The sequence below is a fragment of the Pseudogymnoascus verrucosus genome (assembly GCF_001662655.1).
Source record: "Pseudogymnoascus verrucosus strain UAMH 10579 unplaced genomic scaffold scaffold_1, whole genome shotgun sequence".
Taxonomy (NCBI): Eukaryota; Fungi; Ascomycota; class Leotiomycetes; order Thelebolales; family Thelebolaceae; genus Pseudogymnoascus; species Pseudogymnoascus verrucosus.
The window spans coordinates 946,430-967,303 of record NW_017263652.1 but is presented as its reverse complement, the minus strand read 5'-3'; the positions used below and the strand labels follow the sequence as shown (position 1 = coordinate 967,303).

Here is a 20,874-nt window from a genome sequence, read left to right as displayed (position 1 = left end):
TTTCATGCAGGAAGCACACAGCTTAAAATGAAGTTCGAGTCCTCCGACTAACTGGGGCCGGAAAACAAAATATCGGTGACGCTGTCGAACATCTGGCACGACCACTCTGGCATTAGTCGAGCTCAACGTTGCCGGTATCGGTGGTGCTGGCTGTCATCGTTGCTGTCACCGTTGCTACTTGCTATCACCCTCACTGTTGCCGTTTGCTGTCACTGTTACTACTCTTCCTGTCGTAGCTTGATGTTACCGTCGCTGAAATCGCCACCTTCCCCACACTGTACTATAAAGGTACTGTACCGTACTGTACATATAGATAGGAAGGACAACATACGAATAGTTGGCGTGCCGTGAAGCAATAGTGATCTCTATGAGCGTCTTGATCATTCGTCTGGCTTGCATAGGTGGACGACTTGGTCTCTATCTTATACCACATCCTCTATTTTGGCAGTGTCGTTATCAACGACCACTCAGGCTCGCGATACTTGGTGTGACAAGGCGATACAGGCTCGCTCAGCCTTGCGCAAGGCTCTCATCGGAACCTTTGTGTTGTTTAGTCACTAATCCTCGTATCAGGGGAGAGGCTATTTATTATAAGCTTAACTTAGTTTGAGCTAGAAGAATAGCTCAATGCTTATAAAAAAACATTAAGAGACAGTATGAGAATAAAGTTTCATGTATGGTCTTAACTTGAGAACCGAATCTGAACTGTAAACAAAACAAGCATGCATGGGACATCGGATGCCGAGACATGGTGGCGGCCGGAGAAACGGATTTAACGTTAATTCCTTATCTCCTCTTTTCTCTCATATTTACCCTGCAGTCATCCTTCAGCTCTCGGACAGGAAAGATCTCAGGTAAGATCCGATCCCGACCCTACGGACTTACGACCTACATACGTACGTACCCAGCCTCGTCGCCTGCATCTGCCTACAAGTACCTTTTATAGCCTCGTCGTCTGCATTTTATATATACCTTCCACCTCCCAATTTCCCCCCCGATTCCCACATTCGCCTTCCACCTCCCCCCATGCGTCGTCTCTTCCGCACTCTCTTCCACCTCCGCCGCCCAACCCCCGCAACAATGACAGCAGCATCCTCCGGCACCCTCGCCGGCGTCGCCTTGGCCGCCTACACGGTCTCCGCCTCCGTCCCCATCCAAGCCGCCGACGCGCCCACGGACGCGAAGAACAAAACCCACCACAACAAGAGCGGCAATGGCTTCATCAACCCCTGGGAGAGCTGGAAGCCTCTCGCCCCCATCCAAATACTCTCCAACATCATCTGGTACGCACCCCCCCTCACAGCTTAACAAACAGTCTCACTAACACCCCCCAGGCGCCGCATCTCCGGCATAGCAAACACCCCTGTCCTCACCCCGCCACTCACCGTGCAAACCCCCACCTTCCTCCCCTCCCGCACCGCTTCTACCTCTCTCCGTGCAACCTGGCTCGGCCACGCATGCATGTACCTCGAGTTCCCCTCCGGGCTGCGCGTCCTCCTCGACCCCGTCTTCGAGGACCGCTGCTCCCCCGCCGGCTTCCCAGGTCCAAAGCGGTACACGCCTACCCCCTGCGGCCTGGGCGACCTCCCAGCCGTCGACGTGGTCGTGATCAGCCACTCGCACTACGACCACCTTTCCTACCCCTCCGTGATGGAGCTAGCGAAACTGCATCCAAAGGCGCTGTTCGCCGTGCCGCTGGGCTTGGAATCGTGGTTTAGGGATGCGGGGATCCAGAGTGTCGTTGAGATGGATTGGTGGCAGGAAATCGATGTTACGCTCTCGCCTACCGCGGCGGAGGGCGTGGAGTGGGAAGTCACTGCTGCTGCTGCGGGCGCCCCTGCGGCGCAAACGGCGGGGGGTCCGATCACTGCGCGCATCTCGTGTTTACCCTGCCAGCATACCAGCGCGCGCACGCCGTTTGATCAGGCGAAAACGCTGTGGGCGTCGTGGGCGATTAAGTCGGGTGGGAAGTCTGTGTGGTTCGGCGGGGACACTGGATACCGTACTGTTCCCAAGCTGCCCCCTACTGTGGACGACTATAGCGCGCCGTATGCCGACCTGCCGCGTTGCCCTGCGTTTAAGGATATTGGGAAGCTGAGGGGGCCGTTTGATCTTGGGTTGATTCCTATTGGGGCGTATGACCCGAGGTATCTGTTTAGTAGTATGCATGCGGATCCGGCGGATGCGGTGGAGATTCTGAAGGATACGGGGTGTAAGAGGGCGTTGGGGGTGCATTGGGGGACGTGGGTTTTGACGGAGGAGGATGGGGGGGCGCCGCCGAAGAGGTTGAAGGAGGTGTTGAGGGGGCAGGGGATGCCGGAGGTGGGGGTGTTTGATGTTTCGGATGTTGGGGAGAGTAAGGAGTATTAAGGGTTGGAGGATGGGAGTGTATGATATAGGAAGTGACGGGAGATTGGAAAGGGTTGTAATATTTCGTTTGGATTTGGGTTGGGGAGATGTAGATGGTTTATTTTGTGAGAGGGGTCCTCACTGCGGATATCCAGTATGTACCGGTTTTAGATATAATGTTACATTTCCTCTCCATTTTTATCTGTCATCCCCTTGCCCTGCAAATGGTATATCCGTCACTACATATGTCATGAAAACGAAACTATCTTACAACTTCGCCGCCGCCGCCTTCCTCTCCTCATTCTTCTTAAACCTCTCCTTCATCCTCCCCATCGTAACCTCCCACCCCTCATCCAACCCCTTAACATCCACCCTCTTCTCCTCCAACTTCTTAAACCCCACCACCGTCCCCCCAACCCCCACACTCCCCGGCGCCTCCACAACCTTCTTCATCCACCCCGCCCACTCCCTAATACACTTCCTCGCCACCGCACTCCCCTCTACCACCATCGCAAAACAATGCGGCATAGCCTCAAACTCCAAATACCTAACCTTCACCCCTGCCCCCGCCATCCGCCCCGCAACAGCCCTATCCTCATCACTCAACAACTCCCACCCCGTCACCATCCACACCGGCGGCGCCCCCGTCCACAGCTCCTCCTTCGCCGCCAACGGCGACACAAGCGGATGCAGTAGCAGCGCATCATCAACATGCAGCGCCGTCCGTGCCGGTGTAACAGGCCATATCGCATCCGGCGCGTATTCCATCCCATTCGGATACGCGGTGCGCCCGGGGAGATAGTCAAAATGCGCGTAATCGGCACAACTGGGCGACGACCCCGTGATATCCATCCACGGGCTCACCAGCGCCGTCCCCGCCGGCAGCGGGACAGAGCGGGGAAACCCACCCCAGAGCACGGTGCGCGACTGGCGCTGTAGGGTGAGGAGAAGGAGGAGGAGCGAGGTTGCCAGGTTTCCGCCCGCGGAGTCGCCGGAGAGGACTATGTGTTCTGGTGCGACGGCCGTGTGGAGGGCGCCGGGGGGTGGATAGAGGAGGGTGAGGTAGGCGACTAGGGCATCGATTAGGGGCGCGGGAAAAGGGTGTTGGGGCGCGAGACGGTAGCGGATGGAGAGGACGCGGCCGGTTGTGTGTTTTGCGAGGCGCGCGGTGGTGGGGCGGTGCGTCGCGGGGTCCATGAGGTAGTATGCGCCGCCGTGGAGGTAGAGGACTGTGGTTGGGGAGACGACTTCTTTCATCATTGCGGCGTACTTGTCTGCGTCTGAGGCGTCGAGGGGAGGAGTGGAGGATGTTGCGCCGGCGCGGTAGCCTGTCCATTCTGCGGTTATCTCAGCCAACTCGGGGGCAGTGTAGAGGTCGCCCTGCGGCGCGCCGGCGAGGTGATCAATGGCGCCGAAGATGGCCTGGCGGACATCGTCGTCGTCGGGGGTGAAAGGGAGGGAGACATTGGCGATCCAGACTTTTCCTTTTACGCCTGGGTCGCGGAGGGAGATGTGCTGGGATTTCCCGACTGAGGTGGGTTCGGGAGGGAAGACGAAGGAGCGGATCACGTTGATGGTAACTGCGGTGCGGAGGTCCCAGTATTTCGAGGTCTCAGACAGGCCGAGGGAGTGCATCAGGGCCGTCTTGCCTATCATTGGGACCTTGGGCGCGAGGGCCTTGATAATGGGGAGAGGTTGCGACCAATCCATTGCGGCGGCGGGGCGATTGCGCGGCGCGTTGTTAGGTGGTTGGGGGGAGAGAGCGGATGGGGAACCGCCAATTTGAGTTCCGGAGGTGATATCGTCGATGATGCTGTTTCTGCGAGGGAATCTGGGGCTCGAGGCCCTTTTGTCCCCTGCCTTAGGGCGAGTGTGGGCCGGATCCGCCATGGTAAGGTTATCCCCGCCAAATTTCTGGGCAGCTACAAGGTCCAAAGGCTATCAGGAGACCCACAGCCCGTGGCGCCGAGGTAAGTCGCGATGCGCCACACACGCGATCGCCCCGTTTTAGTGCCGAATAAGTGCTGTAGGGGTTCACAGCCGATCACTCGAAACCGTCGTATTTGGAGAAACTTTGGGGTAATTGGTACTACAGCAAGCACGTGTATATTGAAAGGGACCTTACTCTTGTGTTTCGAGTCAAAGCTGCATAAGATATTGTTTGAACACCCTATAACACATACTTATATTACATGTGATTTCACCCAATTCCAAATAGCAAGGTTCACATAGCCGCAACATACAACCCCACCATCAAGTAAATTTCGAACAAACATTTGCCATCCTATAGATCATATAAATACAATAATCAAATAGCTCTCACGTTATCCCCAGCGCCGTCCCATGCAAACCACTCTCTTCCTCCCCGCTTCCCTCCGTGATATTACAGCCAAACCCCTAAGCCTGTGCCTCGTCCTGTGCATCCGACGCGCCCGCAGCTGGCGAGCTCGAAGAAGCCGCCGGTGCAGCAGCAGCAGCCTTATTGGCCGCTGCCATCTGCCACGCCGGGATCGGTGCGCGTCCAGTGGGCACGCCCGCGCTGTACGGGGTGCTAGACCCGCGACCAGACAGCGACGCGGTAGACTCAGTGCCCTTGCCGTTGCTGACGGAGGCGGGCTTTGGGCCCTCAGACGCAGGCACAACCGGGGAGGACGTGCCATTGGACTGTGGTGCGGAAGGGGCGGGGGTGGTGTTGGAAGGGGTAATAGTAGTGCGGGCGGATGGGCCGACACCGAAGGTCGAAGGTGTAGGCGAGGCGGGGGCCATGCGCTGACCCATTAGCTTCTTCAGGCTCTTGAGCTCGGCATTGAGCTCGACGAGGCGGGCGTCGGTGCTCTCCTTCTGGCCGTCCATGGCCTTGGGGATGAGGTCCTTGAGGGCGCGGACTTCGTCGGTGGTGCGGCGGGACTCGTCGTCGCGGCGGCGAGCGGAGGCCTTGAGCTCGCTGATGGCGGATTCGACGTCCGCGAGGGTAGCGTCAAGGCGCGTGGTGCGCTCCTCCTCGGCGGATTTGAGAGCGTCGGTGTCTTTGGAAAGTTGTTCTAGGAGGGTAAAGGCTTTCTCGAACGAGGCGTCGATTGAGGCCTTGTCTTGCTCGAGTTGGGGGGGAGTAGGAGGGGCAATCAGCGGGAGGACGTAGCGCTGTGGTTGTTAATGACCTGTGTTGTTTACGGATACTGGGAAGACTTACCTTGGCCACGGTGTATAGCCCGTATGAGACACCACCAGCGACTGTGGCCATGATGAACCAGTCCCTCCAATCTCTCTTTGGAAGCTCCGGCGGAGCTTGTGGCTGCCATGGCTGTTGATAGCCTCCTCCATATCCGGGAGGTGGCTGCCTAGCTACCTGCTGCTGTGGTGCATAGTTTGCATATGACGGTGCCGCTGCTTGGCCGTCTGCTCGCGCGAGCGCAGCGTCCACCTCTTCTTGGGTGAGGTTCTTCGATTGAAGGAACGCAATCCGGCTCTCCACCGGGGATGCGGCAACGCTTGGATCCTGAAGGACTGGGAGAACTGTCAGTGTCTGCGTTCGGGGGATGAACGTTGATTATCTCACATGTCACCTAGATCGGCGTTAGCAGGGGCAAACACAGCGAGCCATCGAGGGATGATGGGAGGGGGCGAGAGTAACTTACAGCTGATGCGACGATATCCTCTCTGATAGCCATAGTGACAACTTGTTCACCACAACTTCGCTGCTCCTTTGCGACACGTCGTGGGTTGAGTGTTTGAGGGGATCGAAGTGTGTGGAAGGAGTGGACATCGCCGAAGTTATCTGGGGAAGTTGGCGTCACTGACGGGCCGAGGCTCGCGCTCTGGGATGACTAACCACGTGACCTAGTGCCGAATACTGACGGGGCTCCAAACACAACAAATGGTCAATTTAAACGATATTTATTAATATAATACATTACAGTTTAACATAATTATATTCTCGGGCAGTTTTCCGTGGCAGTCCGTTCTCATTGCGTGGTGTTTGAAACCAGCCAATCATAGGCCTCCATTTTGGGGTTTGTTTACATGACATCTCGTCTCGCGGACAACAAGACTTCGATATCGCATCACAACCCAAGAACCACATCGTTTTCACCACAACAGCGAGAACACCGCGCACCAGGCATTATACGCCTTATCGATTACAAAAATATATACCAACCGCATCCGCGACCACGAATCCCCTCAAATGTCGCAAGACACCGGCATATTCAGCGTGCGCCGGCCCCGAGAAGTAAGTAAACAAACACCCCCCCAGGGCCATGTCCCCCCCTCCTCCCGCCAAAAAAAAATAGCCCACTGACTCTGCGCGCACAACCAGACCCTCGGCGGCATCAACTACAACTCCAACATCCCCCAGCCCGCCTCCGCCATGAAGCGCTCCAACTCCATATCCGGCCCCGGCGCCTTCACCGCCAACCAGTCCCGGTCCATCTCCGGCTCGCGCGCCTCCCTCGCGCCCTCGCGCCCAAACCAGCCTCAATTCCAGCGCTCCTCCTCCGGTACCAACCTCGCCGACATGGGCCTATCGTCCGTAAAGCGGACGTCATTCCAGAACGCCAGCGGAGGAGGGCGCAAGAGTTTCGCGCCGGGAGGAATCGCGGCGACGGGGTCGAGGCCGTCGCAGGAGGCGAATGAGAGGCGCAGCAGCATTTACAGGTCGCGCGCGTCGAGCAGCGGGCCGGGGGGCGCGCATCAGAGTTTCTTCCAGCAGGCGCCGGCGCCGGCGGGGGTGCCGAGGGATCCGAGGCCGTTGAAGGATAGGGCGTATCAGACGAAGATTGGGCAGGAGTTGTTGGATTATATGGCGAATTATAATTTTGAGATGGAGATGAAGCATATGCTCTCGCAGAACACGATTCGGTCGCCGACGCAGAAGGATTTCAATTTCATGTTTCAGTGGCTGTATCATCGGATTGATCCGAGTTATAGGTTTCTGAAGAATATTGATCAGGAGGTCCCGCCGATCTTGAAGCAGTTGAGGTATCCGTTTGAGAAGAGCATTACGAAGAGTCAGATTGCGGCGGTGGGGGGGCAGAATTGGAGTACCTTCCTCGGATTGCTGCACTGGATGATGCAGCTTGCGCAGATGCTCGATGGGTATGCGGCGAACCACTACGACGATGCATGTCTTGAGGCAGGTGTCGATGTTAGCGGTGACCGTATCATCTTCGACTTCCTGCGCGGCGCGTACTCGGAGTGGCTCCAGATGGACGAGGACGCCGATGACGACGACCAGGAGCGCGTCCTAGCGCCTCACGTCGAGAACATGGCCCACCAGTTCGAGAACGCCAACTCCAAGTACCTCGAAGAGATGAAGATCCTCGAAGCCGAGAACGAGCGTCTCCGCCTCGAGATCGAGGAGGTGGAGAAGTCGACGCCCGACATCAACAGTCTCGACAACCACTTCAAGATCCTGCAGGAGGACCGAGTCAAGTTCGAGGGCTACGACGAGAAGATGGCGCAGAAGTGCGAGAGGTACGAGACGCGCATCCAGTTCCTACAGGACGAGATCAAGAAGGCGATGACGGAGCTCAACGACGCGGAGGAGGAGCGCATGAACCTCCAAAAGTCCGTCGACGACCAAGGCATCAGCATGCAAGACATCGACCGCATGACTTCCGAGCGCGAGCGCCTCCAGAAGGGCATCGAAGGCACGGCATCACGACTGGAAGATGCAAAGAAGAAAGTCAACGAGAAAGAGTTCGAAGCCAGCCGAAAACTCGACGAGCTCGAGCGCCTGGTGGAAAACTATAACAGCCTAGGCTACCAAATCGGCCTCATCCCCTCCACAGCCCCCAACGCGAAGGGCAAGAACTACGAACTCCAGATCCTCGTCAACGAGGGCCCGCAATTCTCCAGCTCCCAGATGGGCAACAGCGCCAACTCCGAAAGCGACCGCCTCCTCGCCGACCCCGTGAGCGGCTACCAACCCCACCAGATCCTCAGCCTCGACCTGCGCGGCCAGGCGCGCGGCGCGTTCCTGGCGCTCAAGAAGGAGGTCTCGGACCGGCGCAGCGCGGTGGTGGAGGCGATGATGAAGAATCACGATCTGCTGGACGGGATCAAGGAGGCGATTGAGGATAAGCGCAGCGAGGTGGACGCGCTGGAGCATAGGGTGCGGGCGGCGCAGGAGGAGTTTGAGAAGACGAAGGAGGTGACGACGACGCAGAAGATTGCGTCGGATACGCAGATTGAGAAGATGGAGAAGGAGTTGGCGAAGATGAGGGGGGGTTTGACGGAGTCGGTGCAGTTGATGGAGCAGAGGGAGATGAATACTAATATTGAGTATGTGGTTTTACTGCCCCTTTGAGTTTCTAGAGGGAATGCTAACGGTGGTCATAGGTATGAACAGCTTACTCTCCGCGCGAATGCCTTGAGGGAGGAACTGCACACGGAGGTTGAGCGCATGCTCAATGATATCATCAAATTCAAGGTGCACGTGCAGAAGAACCTCGAGGACTACGAGGGGTTCGTGGTGGAGGAGGTAGAGCACGAGCTTGGGGGCGCGGATGAGGAAGGTGATGATACCCGTACGGTCGATATTAGCTGAGAGATAGGCAGAGGAAGAGGAAGGAGACAGACGGGGAGTATGATATCCGGGGGGTTCGTCAGGAGTTGAGGAGAGTTTTTTTTCTTTCTAAAGGATAGCCCGGAAACGGGATGGAAGGGGTCTTGTTTGCGGAGGGCAGCACATTCTAAGTAGCTGGTCGGCGTTCTTTGTTAGTTTGTAAATGATGATGTATGCGGGGTAGGGGGAGTTGGGGGGGGATAATGAATTGTAAATGCATGATTATTGAAAGAACTAGAAACTTGACAGGTGTTCCCTAGCTAGTGAAATCGGTGATCGGGCGAGATGCGTGCGGAATAATCTTTGACGTTGTTTCATGACTGTCCATTCCAACTGTCAACCTGTCAACAAGGCTCCCTTTATCCGGAGCCAGCCAGACCGAGGGCGCTTATTATTCATTCCAACAGCCAATCTCCCTCTCCCTCTCCCTCTCCTATGCTCGGCTCAGTCGCAGGATAAATCCTCTTGATGCATGCAGGAACTATTGAAAAAAGAAACGAAATAAATATTCCGCAGTGTGTGATGGGGGGCGATGTCTCGGCCGCGCGGTCGTTGGTTGCTAGGGTTTGTTGTTGTACTGTGTATGTCCAATATCGATATTTCTCTCCAAAAAAAGAACTAAATTCCCCGATTTTATATGCGGAGTTACTACTAACTGTATGCACAGAGTAGGTCGAGGCATGGATGATATATAGTAGAGTACATGAATACACGCGCAGAATGCATGAGACTTGAAGGTACCTTTTGACAGGTTGGATGTGCCTTATGCCTGCCTACGGCCCGTTTGGACCGCATTGGGACAGAAAACAGTGCGAGACAAAGCCCCGAATTGAAGATTATTGGGGGCTTTAATGGGCTAAAATGGGGGACTTGAACAGGGACTTTAATGGGCTAAAATGGGGGACTTGAACAGGGACTTTTACCCTGACCGTTCCAGCGGCGTGTAGAGCCAGAGCTGTCTGTACCTGTACCCTGAGAAATGACTTTATTTCCTATTTCCCATTGGTTTGTCTGTTAATTTTGTAGCTGCTCAACAGTACTGTATTCCACTGTGTTCTACTGTATTATACATACAAATACAATAAATAACAAATAATAAATAACAAATAAATACTCGACCATTAATCTACTAAACTGATACTATTGAGAGGCCTTTGTTTGGTACGGAATAATGCTAGTAGTACCGCTATTGAAGCACGCACCTCCTCTCGTGGTACGTACTTCTCCAGTAAGACTTCATCTCCACACTCCGCACCCCGTCCCCGACCCTTCGACCTTTCAATTCATCCTCGTCCCCCCATTTCTTCCAACCCCCAACCCTTCTTCTACCACCAAGAGTACAAGAAGAACCCCGCGGACCCCCATTTCAATCTAATTCCTTTCGATCTTATACTCTCTTCTGTATTGATCTTCTTTTCCATCATACAAGCTTGTTTCGCGCCAACGCGACCTACTCGACCTCCTCTTCTGTTGAGAGAATTCACCCCCCCAGCCTCGACAATATGACGGAGGTATCCTCCACGAGGCTCTACTTGGGCAACCTCCCGCGCGATGGTACGAGCAAACATCCCCATTCTCTGCGACAAGAATTCCACATCTTGGACAGCAACGAACCCCGCGTGCTTGCGCTATCCCCGATTCTAACGATGCTGATGTTGCTATAGCCACCAAGGCTGACGTTGAGGCCCATTTCGCCACTCATGGCACCGGTACAATCAAGGAGATCAAGCTCATGAACGGCTTTGGATTCATCGAGTACGAGGATGCCATGGATGCCCGAGACGTAGTTCCTGGTAATTATTCCACCCCTCCTCTCCAGAAAACTAAGCTAACACCCCCTCAAGCTTTCCGTACGTTATAACAATCGAAACAGTCTACTCGACAACCTCCCTCCCAACAACACACACCCGAATACCAATTCTAACCCCCCACACAGATGGCTCCGAGCTCAAGGGCGACCGCCTGACCGTCCAGTTCGCCCGCGGATCGCGCCAGCGCGACAACTTCGCCGCCACCGACCGTACGGCCCCGCGCCCCAGACGTACCCCACACAGGATGCAGATTTCGGGACTCCCCGGCGAAACCAGTTGGCAGGTCTGTCCCCCCTCGTTCTTTGCTCCCGGATTCGTGGATCTCAGCTCTTGCTCTCGCTCTCTCTGGACAAAACAACCCGTGAGATGGGAACACCAGCTTGTGGTGTGAAAGCAAGCCCCTATGCGCGCAGTCACACCTGGGCGGCATAAAACATCCTATCTTTCTCCTTCGATATGGCCATCTAGCCTCTTTCGTGGAGATTATATATAAGGCGGCATTTCATCTTGCCGATCTGCACCAGACCGGTGTGACTGGGCCATAGCCTTAGCTGGCTCTGGACTTTTGGCACCACCCACCTCCACACCTCCCCCCCGGCCCTCCAACCCAACCCTTCCCTGAGTTTCCTACTCTTTCATGGCCAGCACTTCCCCTGCTGCCGCGTGACAAGATGTACCAGGGACAGGACCTGGATATCGCAACCTCGCCGACCGAGCTGGAGGCTGTCAACGCATCGCCGAACCAAATCGGCGGCGCCTGGCAACCACCTCCTTATTGAAAACCTTGCCACTACCATACCATACCATACCATCACAGTGCGCGCCAACTTTTAGTCCTGGAACATCAACTTACTTGGAATCGGGATATAGGACCTGAAGGACTTCGCGCGTCAGTCCAGCCTCGACGTCGTCTACTCCGAAACCGGCCGCGACCGTGACGGCAAGGGGTAAGCCACCCCCGCTCGTTTCAAACCGCAACCCTCTAAACTAACACCACCAGCAGCTTTGTCGAGTTCGAAACCGCAGCCGACCTCCGCACCGCTGTCGAAAAACTCGACGGCCGCGAATTCAAGGGTGCTCGCGTGACCTGCACCGCTGATGTAAGCCTCCCCCTTCCCCATCCCCACCACCCCCTTTCACCGCACCCACACTAACACCCCCCAGACCCAACCCGACATGCCCCGCGACCGCATGCGTTCCCGCTCTCCCCCCCGCCGCCCCTACCCCAGCGACGACTACGACCGCCGCCCGCGCGGCTACTCCCCCCGTCGCGACGGCGGTGGATACCGCGACCGTTCCCCACGCCGTGACTACTACGACGACCGTGGCCGCTACGGACGCTCGCCTCCGCGGCCTAGAGGACCTATGGATGACTACCCGCCGCCGCCGAGGAGGGGACCGTATGATGACCCGTATAGGGGCGGGTATCCGCCGCAGGTGGATCCGTATATGAGAGGGGGAGAGTATGGGAGGCCGCCGGTTAGGGAGTTTGGGATGAGGGAGGGGGGGTATCCGAGGGAGTATGATAGGAGGTATTGAGGGGGGTGAGGTGGGAGGTGTGTGTGCGCCGTAGTGGGTGATTGATGATGGGATGGGGGGAGTGGGGTGATGATGGGTGATGGGATGGACGAGGGCGTCGCTTTTCTTTACTGCCATGATATGATACGTATGTCTGAACGGATGGGTTCGGTGAATGGTTTCGGTCGGTTGGTCGGTCGGGTCGATCGAGCTGGGCGGGACGACGGGGATGAAAACTTTACTTCCACCTACAAAGCAAACATCTTGTTGGATGGATATGTTTTCTCCCCCTTTTTTATAAAAAAAACCAGATTGAGCAGCAGTTTTTTTCTTGCGCTTAGCTAGCATGCATGGAAATTCTCTCATACTACATTTAGGGGGATATTGATTTCGGGAGGGGGGGTTTATGGGATTATTTTCTACTCTTACTATTTTGACTATGTTTGTTGTTTTTTTCTTCTTCTGGTCTACTACTTGCTACCTTCATTGATGATGGGTCCGTCCTGGGTGTTTATGAGATGACCGAGACGTGTTTTTTATTTATTTTTGTAACGGAACTATAACCGGGGAAACCACAACTGGTCCATGCAACAAAACGACACAACACACACAAACTGGAAAAAACCAGAACCAGAAACAGCCTACACACACACGCAGACTACAGAATGCAAGCCCTTGTAGCAGGGGTGGTGGATAACACACAGCAGCCTTGGAATCGAAACGACTCCCTTTTGTTTTTGTTTTTGTTTTTTTGTAACTTTCCTATTTATGCAGCGGGATGGGATGGCCATTTGAGGAGGGAAAGGGGGGGGGGGGCGGGTGATGACGAAAAACAATTAATAGCTAGCTCCGTAGTTTGCTATACAAGTATGGTTTGTGTAATGTGTCCTTTTTATCTCTCTGCGCTGGTGAGGAATTTCTCGTGGTTGGTTCTGGTGAGGATTTTAGAGAGACTTTTTCCTTCGTCCAGTCCACGGATATATGGTGATGATGATGATGGAGAAAATTTCACAATAAAGACGAAAAGACAACACACACACACAAAAAAACCCCCCAATTGTAATACTCTTTAAATCCCGTAGTTGTTATTATTATAAGATTCTAGTTGTTTTTTTGTAGCATCACAGACCCTCTCTACCACATCCCCGTGCCGGTAAAATGGGCGCGGGGGGCAAACGTCGAGTTTATCTACAGTAAGTTATCCACCCTTCCCCATCCCATCAAAGCATAATCCTCATTACATCCATCAGCGTCAACCCCCCCCCCCCCTCATCTTCTGTGTGTCTATCCATAATGCAAAATTCTTGCCCATCCATGCTCCCAAAAAAGCCTGTAAATGCCTTGTTTGTGTGTATGCAGCAACTTTTCAAGTCACCCACCCACCCACCCACTCACTCACTCACTAATAAGGAGGGAGGGAGTGGTGATGAGTAGTGTGACAAGTCGGAGAGCTTTTCAAGCCTTGATGGAGTACTTGCGACGGAACAGCTCATCAACCTCCTCAAGGTAATAAGTACCCGCCACAACAGTCTCGGCGCTACCAGCAGGTTTATACCCCTTCTGCAAATGCGCCTTCTTCCTCAAGTCGCAGAGCTCATCATAAACCTCCGGCTTGACCGTCCTCCTGGCCGCCAAGCGCGCCTTAAGATCAACCGCCTTCGCCAACTCCCCAGTCGGTCCCGCAACTCTCAGACTGAGCAAGCTGCTAGCGAGTCCAGACCCGTAGGAGAAAACTCCAATGCGCTTCCCCTGCAGCTCCTCAGAGCTGACGTTGGACAGAAGGGACACGAGACCACCCCACACGGATCCGCAGTACATGTTTCCGCACATAGTGGGCACCTCGATGGAAGGCTGGACGCGGGCGCCGAAGCGCGCCTTGGTGAGGGCCATGAAGGTCTTCTCGACGCTCTTGTCGGTGATGGAGGTCTTGTAGTCGAGATCAGCGATGGTGGATGGGACGTCGGCGAAGGCCGCGGCGGTGGGGTTGGTGAGGTAATCGTTGTAGAGGAGGCGAGCGTAGGACTTTGCCACGAGCTTGCAGGTTGGTGCGTGGAAGGTCATGTAATCGAAACGGTCCAGGGGAGTCTTGGAAGCGTCCTCCTCAGCAGCGACGCCGTTGGCGTGGCCGTTAGCGTGGCCGTTAGCAAGCTTCTTGAGAGTGGCTTCGCGGGCGTTATAGGCCTTGTAGCAGGCGTCCACAGCCTCGGTGTAGCAGGAGATGGAGAAGTGGCCGTCGACGATGGGGTACTCGGAGGTGAGATCCGGCTTGTAGAAGTCGTACGCGTGCTGCATGTAGGAGCCGCGGAGTCCGGGCTCGACGACAACAGGAGCGTTAGGACCGATGAGCATGGCGACTGCGCCGGCGCCGCCGGTGGGGCGGGCGTTGCCCTTGGCGTACAGGGCGATGTCACCGGCGACGACGATGGCGTCGCGGCCGTCCCAGCCGGAGGACTCGATCCAGTTGACGGAGTTGAGGAAGGCGTTGGTGCCGCCGTAGCAGGCGTTGATGGTGTCGACGCCCTCGATGTTGGAGTTGCTGCCGAAGAGCTGCATCAGGACCGACTTGACGGACTTGGACTTGTCGAGCATGGTCTCGGTGCCCACCTCGAGGCGGCCGATGGAGTTGGGGTCGATCTTGTATTTCGAGAGCAGGTTGGCGGTCACGGTCAGGGCGAAGGAGTAGATGTCTGGAGGGGGGAGTGTCAGTGAGGGGTGGTCTTGTGAGGTGCGGGGTGCGGTGTCTCACCTTCTCTGTCGTCGCAGAAGCTCATCTTTGTCTGGCCAAGGCCGATGGTGTATTTGCCTTGGCTAACGCCATCGAACTTCTCGAGCTCGGCTTGGTCGACGCACTGAGGAGGGAGTGTTAGCAGTGGAAGAGGTGCTCTTGTGCAGCTTGAGACATACCTGGCTGGGGAAATAGATCTCAATGGCCTTGATGCCGATGTTCTGAGGGCGTTCCGACATGATGCGGTGAGGGTATGGTATGCGGGAAGTGGGATGGACTTGAGAGCTATTTGAGAGAGGTTTGAAGAGGAGTGAGTGGCAGAAGATGATGTCTGAGCTCTGTAGTGGTCAGTCCAACGATGCTTCCCTTTTGTCTGGAGAAATTGGACTGTTGGAGATGGCGGTAAAGGGGGTGGAGGGAGGATGGAGCTAAGGGCGGGGGGTAACAAAGCGCGTAGGGTAGCGGTGCAGGACGGTCCTGTGTCGGACCATAATTTTTTTTTTTAAGTGGTGATAAGGGGACTCACCTGCAGCAACACTAAGAGACAAGTATATTAACTGGGGATTTTTTTAGTAGGATGAAATGATTAATTGGATGAGATGAGATGATTTATTAGATTTTTTAAAAGAGGGAAATATGAATTGTTTATATAAATTTGGCAGCCTAAGAGGGAGTTTTGACCTGTATTGGGAGTGTCAGTGCTTCCCTTTTTTTCACAGTTCAACAGAGGTTCAGTGCGTGAGTTTGGAGGGGGGTACGTACTGTAAGTTATTCGCTTAACGCACCTAGGTCGGCGTTGTGGGAACCAGAATTGTGGAATCGGATCATTTTAGTGTAGCGATAGAGTCGCGGCTGTGTGGCTTTGCTAAAGAGCTAGACTGGATTAGGGTATAGTTTAGGTGTAGTTCAGGGCGGTGGAAGGGCGGTGGGGTGACAAAAAGTGGGGAATGGGAGCACGACCAAGATCACGATTCGCTGGTGGGGAGGTGTTGGGGGGGTGGGAGGTGGAAAGGAGTGAGGGGTGGATGTAGAGGGTAGTGTGATAGTAAGTGAGGTGTGAGGGAGGGAGGGAGGGAGGAGTGAAGAGTGAGGTTATACTGTTGTGTTGATATGTTACTAGTGACTAAAGAGGAAAAGAGGTAGAAAGATAGTAGGGAAGGCACGTGAAGAAGATACACGGGGAAACGGAAGAGGGGAGGGGTAGAAGGGGGGGGTGGGAGGTGCATGCAGACGGAGAAACAGAAGAGGTGAGGAGGGGTGAGTGATGGGATGGGGTGATGGGAAGGGGGTGATGGGTGTGTGATGGGAGGTGATGGGCAGGGGAGTGCATGTAGCGGATAAAGGGGGAAGTTCGCCGAGATGGGGGGTGCATGTAGTTTCTCTAGAAGATGCCAAGGGGGGAAATAAGGACGGAAGGGAGGGAGAGAAGAGAGACAAGGGACTAGGGACGGAGGAAGGACGGAAGAAGACGGGCAGTGGGGTGGACTGACTGAGACACACGTGATTTAATTAATATAGAAGAGGCCTAGAGGAGGGATAAGGGGAGGGGAGAGGGGAGAGGGAACTGAGACACACGTGACTTACTATGCTATAGCTATAGTATAGTCAATAGTAAAGTTGTTTCAAACGGCTAATCCCGTATCCAGTACAAGATTTTGCAGGAGAGCAAGACAAAGAGTTTCAAGAGATGCAGCATACACCACCATACAGAGTGTAGTATGGTAAAGTATAGTACGGCAAAGTAAACCCCAGACACCTGCTACCTTCCACCTGCCAGACAGACCGTGACTGATGTGCCAATTGTGCCAATTGTGCCAATATAACGCGTAGTATTCCAGCCGTACAGTGCCAGTATTTGTTAAAGCAGGCATTTACTACTATCTACCTTTACTTCTCTTTACTAACATCTACCATCTACCCTACAAACGTCGCCCTGCCCTTGCCCTTAGCCGTGCCCGTAATGCATACAATACTGGTCTGGTCGTGGTGTGTCGCCCGTGGTTGAAGTTGCCCCTGTTTCAACCACGAGCGTATTGTATGTCTGCTGTTAGAGTACTACTAACACCACCTAACACCACCTAACACCACCTAACACCTGAAAAAGAAGAACTTGCCTGTCAACTTTGTTTGTACTGGGCAGACACTAGTTGTGTACCCTGCAGTAGAATCCTTGGTGGTGGGGTACTCTATGAATCACTAGCTGGTACTTCTATATGGCTGTTAGTGTCCAGACAAAGTCCACCACAACCGCCACAACCACCACAACCACCACAACCACCACAACCACACCCACCACCCAAACTCACACCACAACAACCCTCCCCTTCACTTCTTTCCCCATCCTTTCCCTCCTGTCGGTACTTTCATTTACACTACAACTGTGCCCCCTGTCGCTGTACCTTGCCATACAACTCCATGCAACTCCCATATCCCATACAACACCATCCACCAACACCTACCGCCGTACCTTGCTCCTGCCATTAACAAGGAATCCCCCCAGCCCAGCCACCACCACCACCACCACCCACACCCACCACCACCACACCCAGCACCGCCCAACAGGCACAACCACCACACACTATCCGCTCTTCACAACTGCCCACCACCCTCCACCACTCACATTGCCCTCGGGCCCCAATCCCAAAACATCCACCTCCACCTCCACCTCGCAACAACCTCCCGTCCAAATAATACGAAGTCCTGATTGTACACCATAACTCTATCAACGGACAATATCGAACAATATCTACCGACTCATTATTACACCACAACCATATTGATATCCTCACCTCAATCAGTATTCGATCACGAACGCGCCATCGCTATTTCGAGCGCTTATTCTCCTGCCCTGCCTCTGTGCATTGCCTCTCTTCCACGACACAGCCCATGAGCGAAACCTGGGCTTGAAGGGAACCACGCCATCCCAGCGCGAGCGCCAAAGGGCGTAACATATCTCTGCCTCGACACAACTCTTTCCGTGGCCAACTTCAATCGAGGCCTTCGATATGGCGCCTCCCGACCACCAATCGAGTGATTTCGGCCGACGGGAGTCGCAGAGGCTCTCGGTCCGCCATTCTGTCGACAACACGATTGACGAAGGCGACGACCTCTATGGACTCGAGAGTATGGGCGTGTCTGACGGGTTCCGCCCGCCTCACGTCCAGAACCACAACCGCATATCCTCCGACTCGTCACAATTGAACAGGTCAGCACCTCCGCGGCCACCGAGTATATCGAAGCCGAGGATGGTCGACAACTTTGCCCTTCGACACGATGGGACCCCGGAGTCATCGTCTTTTGGTCCGCCTGCTGAACGCAACGAATCGACGCCTCTGAGCCGGTCTACAAGCACCTCGACTGATGCTCCCACAATAGTGCCCGATGGGCCATACCAGGGCCCGACGAGGCCGTCACATCCATATCGAATGTACCCGCAAATGGGTCGTCCTGCGAGGGCTGCGAGCGTTGCTACGACTTCAAGTTTCCCCGCGTCAGAACAGAGTTACAGTGGACCCAATGGCCCTACGCACCCCTACGGCATGTATCCTCAGAATACTGTTCCGGAGTCAGAAGCCGGCGACATCGAGCCACCAGCGAATATCCCAGTCGGCTTCCCAGGTCTCTCAGGGAACCAATACCAAAGGCGATTAGGCCCAGACGGTGAAGATGCTGCCGATATCATTGGCCCAGACGGCCATACAGAACAATTACCGCCCTACACGAAATACCCCGATGAAGTATTCGCCAGGAAACTGATGCCGACATCTGCCCCAGGGCCATATGCAGCGGCCGCCTCGGGCGCAGGAGGTATCGGCCTTGCAACGCGTAACCCTGAATTCTCGTCAGAAAACCTCGCCATCTCGCCCATTGAACCGACGTCACCCCGGTCTACACTCTCCGTGCAGAGCGGCGATCCCGTGCGAAGTCGCGAAGCTGCCGCGGCCGCAGAAGCGGAATCCGAGAAGCCGGCTGAGAAGAAGTGGAAGACGATGGCGAAGCAGAAGGTGTGCGGCTTCCTCCCGGTTTGGGCGCTGGCTTTGATCGTGCTGCTCATCGTCGTTATTGCCCTGCTCGTCGGTAACATCCTCGGCGTGATGGTCACGAAACGGAAAGAGAATAAGCACAATAAGCCACCTACCATACCGTACGTCTCCCCCTTTACCCTCTAAAAACACCCCTTTCTCGCGTACTAACCAGTCCCTTAGTGTCTCAGGTGATTACTACACAACCGTAACCACCACCGTAGACGCCACCCCCCTCCCCTCCCTCCCCACCGGCCTCCCCACCCTTCCCACGGGGACTTTCTCCCTCTTCATGGGCTCCGCCGTGGAAGCCACAGGCCTCTGCCTCGAAAACACGTCCCAGCTCCCCGCCTGGTCCTGTGACATGCCGCCCGCGAGCCTCCAAGTCACCATCGCCAACCTGGGCCTCGACGCGCCCAAGACGAGTAACCACGCCTTCTCCGTCAAGCTTCCGGATGGGGCACAGCAAGGGTTCTCGTACGGCACGCAGCCACCTGTATTCAGACCGAAGAATGTAATGACCCTGGTGAGCGACTACGACGATCCGCATCTAGGACCAGCCTGGTTCTTCCAGGTCAATTACGACAAAGTCGTCATCCTCCCAGCAGAACTCCTGACGGCGCCATCAGCCAAGGCGAGGAAGCGGCGGGGGAATGTGGAGGCGGCCGACGGTACGACCGCTACTCCCACGGACGCGGCAGCACTCCAAACCTCCTCCTCCACCGAAACCGCAACATCCTCCCCCACCGCCCCAGCCACAAACAACTACAACGGCGGCGACAGCAGTAGCGGCGGGTGGGGCCCACCACCAAACTCATACCCGCGCCACAACGTCGTCGTCGCCGCAGGCTCAACACCGTGGTTCTGTTACTGGAACGGGACCCTCCTCGAGACCTTCGTGTACCCCAACGCCACCTCGCAAGCGAGCGAGAAATGGGCCTCGAGCTACGGTGCCAATCCCACCACGGCCTCCGGGTACGGGCGCCGGAGCGTACCTACAGATGCTGGCGCCGTGACGGCTGGTGGTGGTACTCCGACGGGGAGTGCGAGTACGGCGGGGACGACGGGGGTGGGGGGTTTACTGCCGCCGTACCCGAAGGTTGTCAAGATTGAGGAGAGGAGGATGCCGAGGGGTGCGTACGATCAGCCGTACTGCGTGCAGATGCTCATCTCGGCGGATGGGACGAGTGCGGTGCCGGTGAAGGGCGGGGATGGGAATGCGGTTGTCGTGGTGCTTGATGAGCGCGTGGGGACGGGTGGGAGTGGGAAGGCGGAGAGGGATGGGGAGGGGATGGAGGAGGGGATGGGGTGGGGGAAGAGGACGACGATACAGGAGTGTCATTGTGGGTGGGTTGCTAAGTGAACATCGCTGGGGACTACTACTTGGCGGTTTGTTGTTATTTTGATGTGCTTGGAATCGGCACATAGCGAGCGGAGCAGGTAATGTCCTGCAGATCGAGAGATGGAGGATACAGCGAGCTTTTTGGTCGTTTAACTGGCTATGTGTCCCTCCCAGACTGGGAGAGGCGCACAGCGAGTTAAACGAACGAACGACACATTCTCTCTGTGTCGACAGCGCTAGGGGGGTGGGTTTTGGAATAGCACCGGCGTCTTTTTTTGGGTTGATTTTTTGGGGTTTTTGTTGGGGATATGGATCACTATGGGGAGAGACTCCATGGCGCAAAAATGGGGATTGCACTTAACTTTTCATGTTTTTATGTTTTAACCTTTTTTTGGGAAAGCGTGGGTGGGCGGGAAGCGGGTTATTGAATTGGGGGGGTATTGGAATGGAAGGAGGGATAGGGAGGGTATGGTGTTTTATTTTATTTTATGGTTCGCATGCTTGTCTATTGTTTATTTTTTGGGAAGGGGAGAGGGGGGAGG

At 55.3% G+C, this 20,874-nt stretch overlaps 7 protein-coding genes across 7 annotated transcripts; 4 read left to right on the top strand and 3 right to left on the bottom strand.

The window, feature by feature from the left end:
• The first annotated feature begins 650 nt into the window (after window positions 1–650).
• Window positions 651–2,544, top strand: VE01_00339 (uncharacterized protein). The gene is made up of 2 exons (XM_018269871.2): window positions 651–1,283; window positions 1,335–2,544. Exons 1-2 carry the CDS (start codon window positions 1,027–1,029, stop codon window positions 2,368–2,370), a joined length of 1,293 nt encoding a protein of 430 aa, XP_018135025.1. The 5' UTR covers window positions 651–1,026; the 3' UTR covers window positions 2,371–2,544.
• On the bottom strand, window positions 2,466–4,316 carry VE01_00338 (uncharacterized protein). The gene has a single exon (XM_018269870.2). The coding sequence runs from the start codon at window positions 4,237–4,239 to the stop codon at window positions 2,617–2,619; it is 1,623 nt and encodes a 540-aa protein (XP_018135026.1). The 5' UTR covers window positions 4,240–4,316; the 3' UTR covers window positions 2,466–2,616.
• A 202-nt stretch (window positions 4,317–4,518) lies between these two features.
• On the bottom strand, window positions 4,519–6,243 carry PEX14 (peroxisomal membrane protein pex14). Its single transcript, XM_018269869.2, has 4 exons — window positions 5,985–6,243; window positions 5,906–5,912; window positions 5,540–5,853; window positions 4,519–5,490 (listed from the first exon to the last, which is right to left on the bottom strand). The coding sequence occupies exons 1-4, from the start codon at window positions 6,015–6,017 to the stop codon at window positions 4,747–4,749; spliced, it is 1,098 nt and encodes a 365-aa protein (XP_018135017.1). The 5' UTR covers window positions 6,018–6,243; the 3' UTR covers window positions 4,519–4,746.
• Window positions 6,244–6,411: 168 nt separating this feature from the next.
• Window positions 6,412–9,094, top strand: NDC80 (kinetochore-associated Ndc80 complex subunit ndc80). The gene is made up of 3 exons (XM_018269868.2): window positions 6,412–6,577; window positions 6,665–8,631; window positions 8,689–9,094. The coding sequence occupies exons 1-3, from the start codon at window positions 6,533–6,535 to the stop codon at window positions 8,894–8,896; spliced, it is 2,220 nt and encodes a 739-aa protein (XP_018135018.1). The 5' UTR covers window positions 6,412–6,532; the 3' UTR covers window positions 8,897–9,094.
• Window positions 9,095–10,191: 1,097 nt separating this feature from the next.
• Window positions 10,192–13,045, top strand: VE01_00335 (uncharacterized protein). The gene is made up of 7 exons (XM_059463263.1): window positions 10,192–10,468; window positions 10,579–10,707; window positions 10,759–10,764; window positions 10,851–11,008; window positions 11,596–11,672; window positions 11,729–11,825; window positions 11,890–13,045. The coding sequence occupies exons 1-7, from the start codon at window positions 10,417–10,419 to the stop codon at window positions 12,262–12,264; spliced, it is 894 nt and encodes a 297-aa protein (XP_059320109.1). The 5' UTR covers window positions 10,192–10,416; the 3' UTR covers window positions 12,265–13,045.
• Window positions 13,046–13,633: 588 nt separating this feature from the next.
• VE01_00334 (uncharacterized protein) lies at window positions 13,634–15,641 on the bottom strand. Its single transcript, XM_018269866.2, has 4 exons — window positions 15,495–15,641; window positions 15,148–15,306; window positions 14,990–15,092; window positions 13,634–14,930 (listed from the first exon to the last, which is right to left on the bottom strand). Exons 2-4 carry the CDS (start codon window positions 15,205–15,207, stop codon window positions 13,699–13,701), a joined length of 1,395 nt encoding a protein of 464 aa, XP_018135020.1. The 5' UTR covers window positions 15,208–15,306; window positions 15,495–15,641; the 3' UTR covers window positions 13,634–13,698.
• A 1,632-nt stretch (window positions 15,642–17,273) lies between these two features.
• On the top strand, window positions 17,274–20,737 carry VE01_00333 (uncharacterized protein). Its single transcript, XM_018269865.2, has 2 exons — window positions 17,274–19,112; window positions 19,174–20,737. Exons 1-2 carry the CDS (start codon window positions 17,974–17,976, stop codon window positions 20,351–20,353), a joined length of 2,319 nt encoding a protein of 772 aa, XP_018135021.1. The 5' UTR covers window positions 17,274–17,973; the 3' UTR covers window positions 20,354–20,737.
• The last annotated feature ends 137 nt before the right edge of the window (window positions 20,738–20,874 follow it).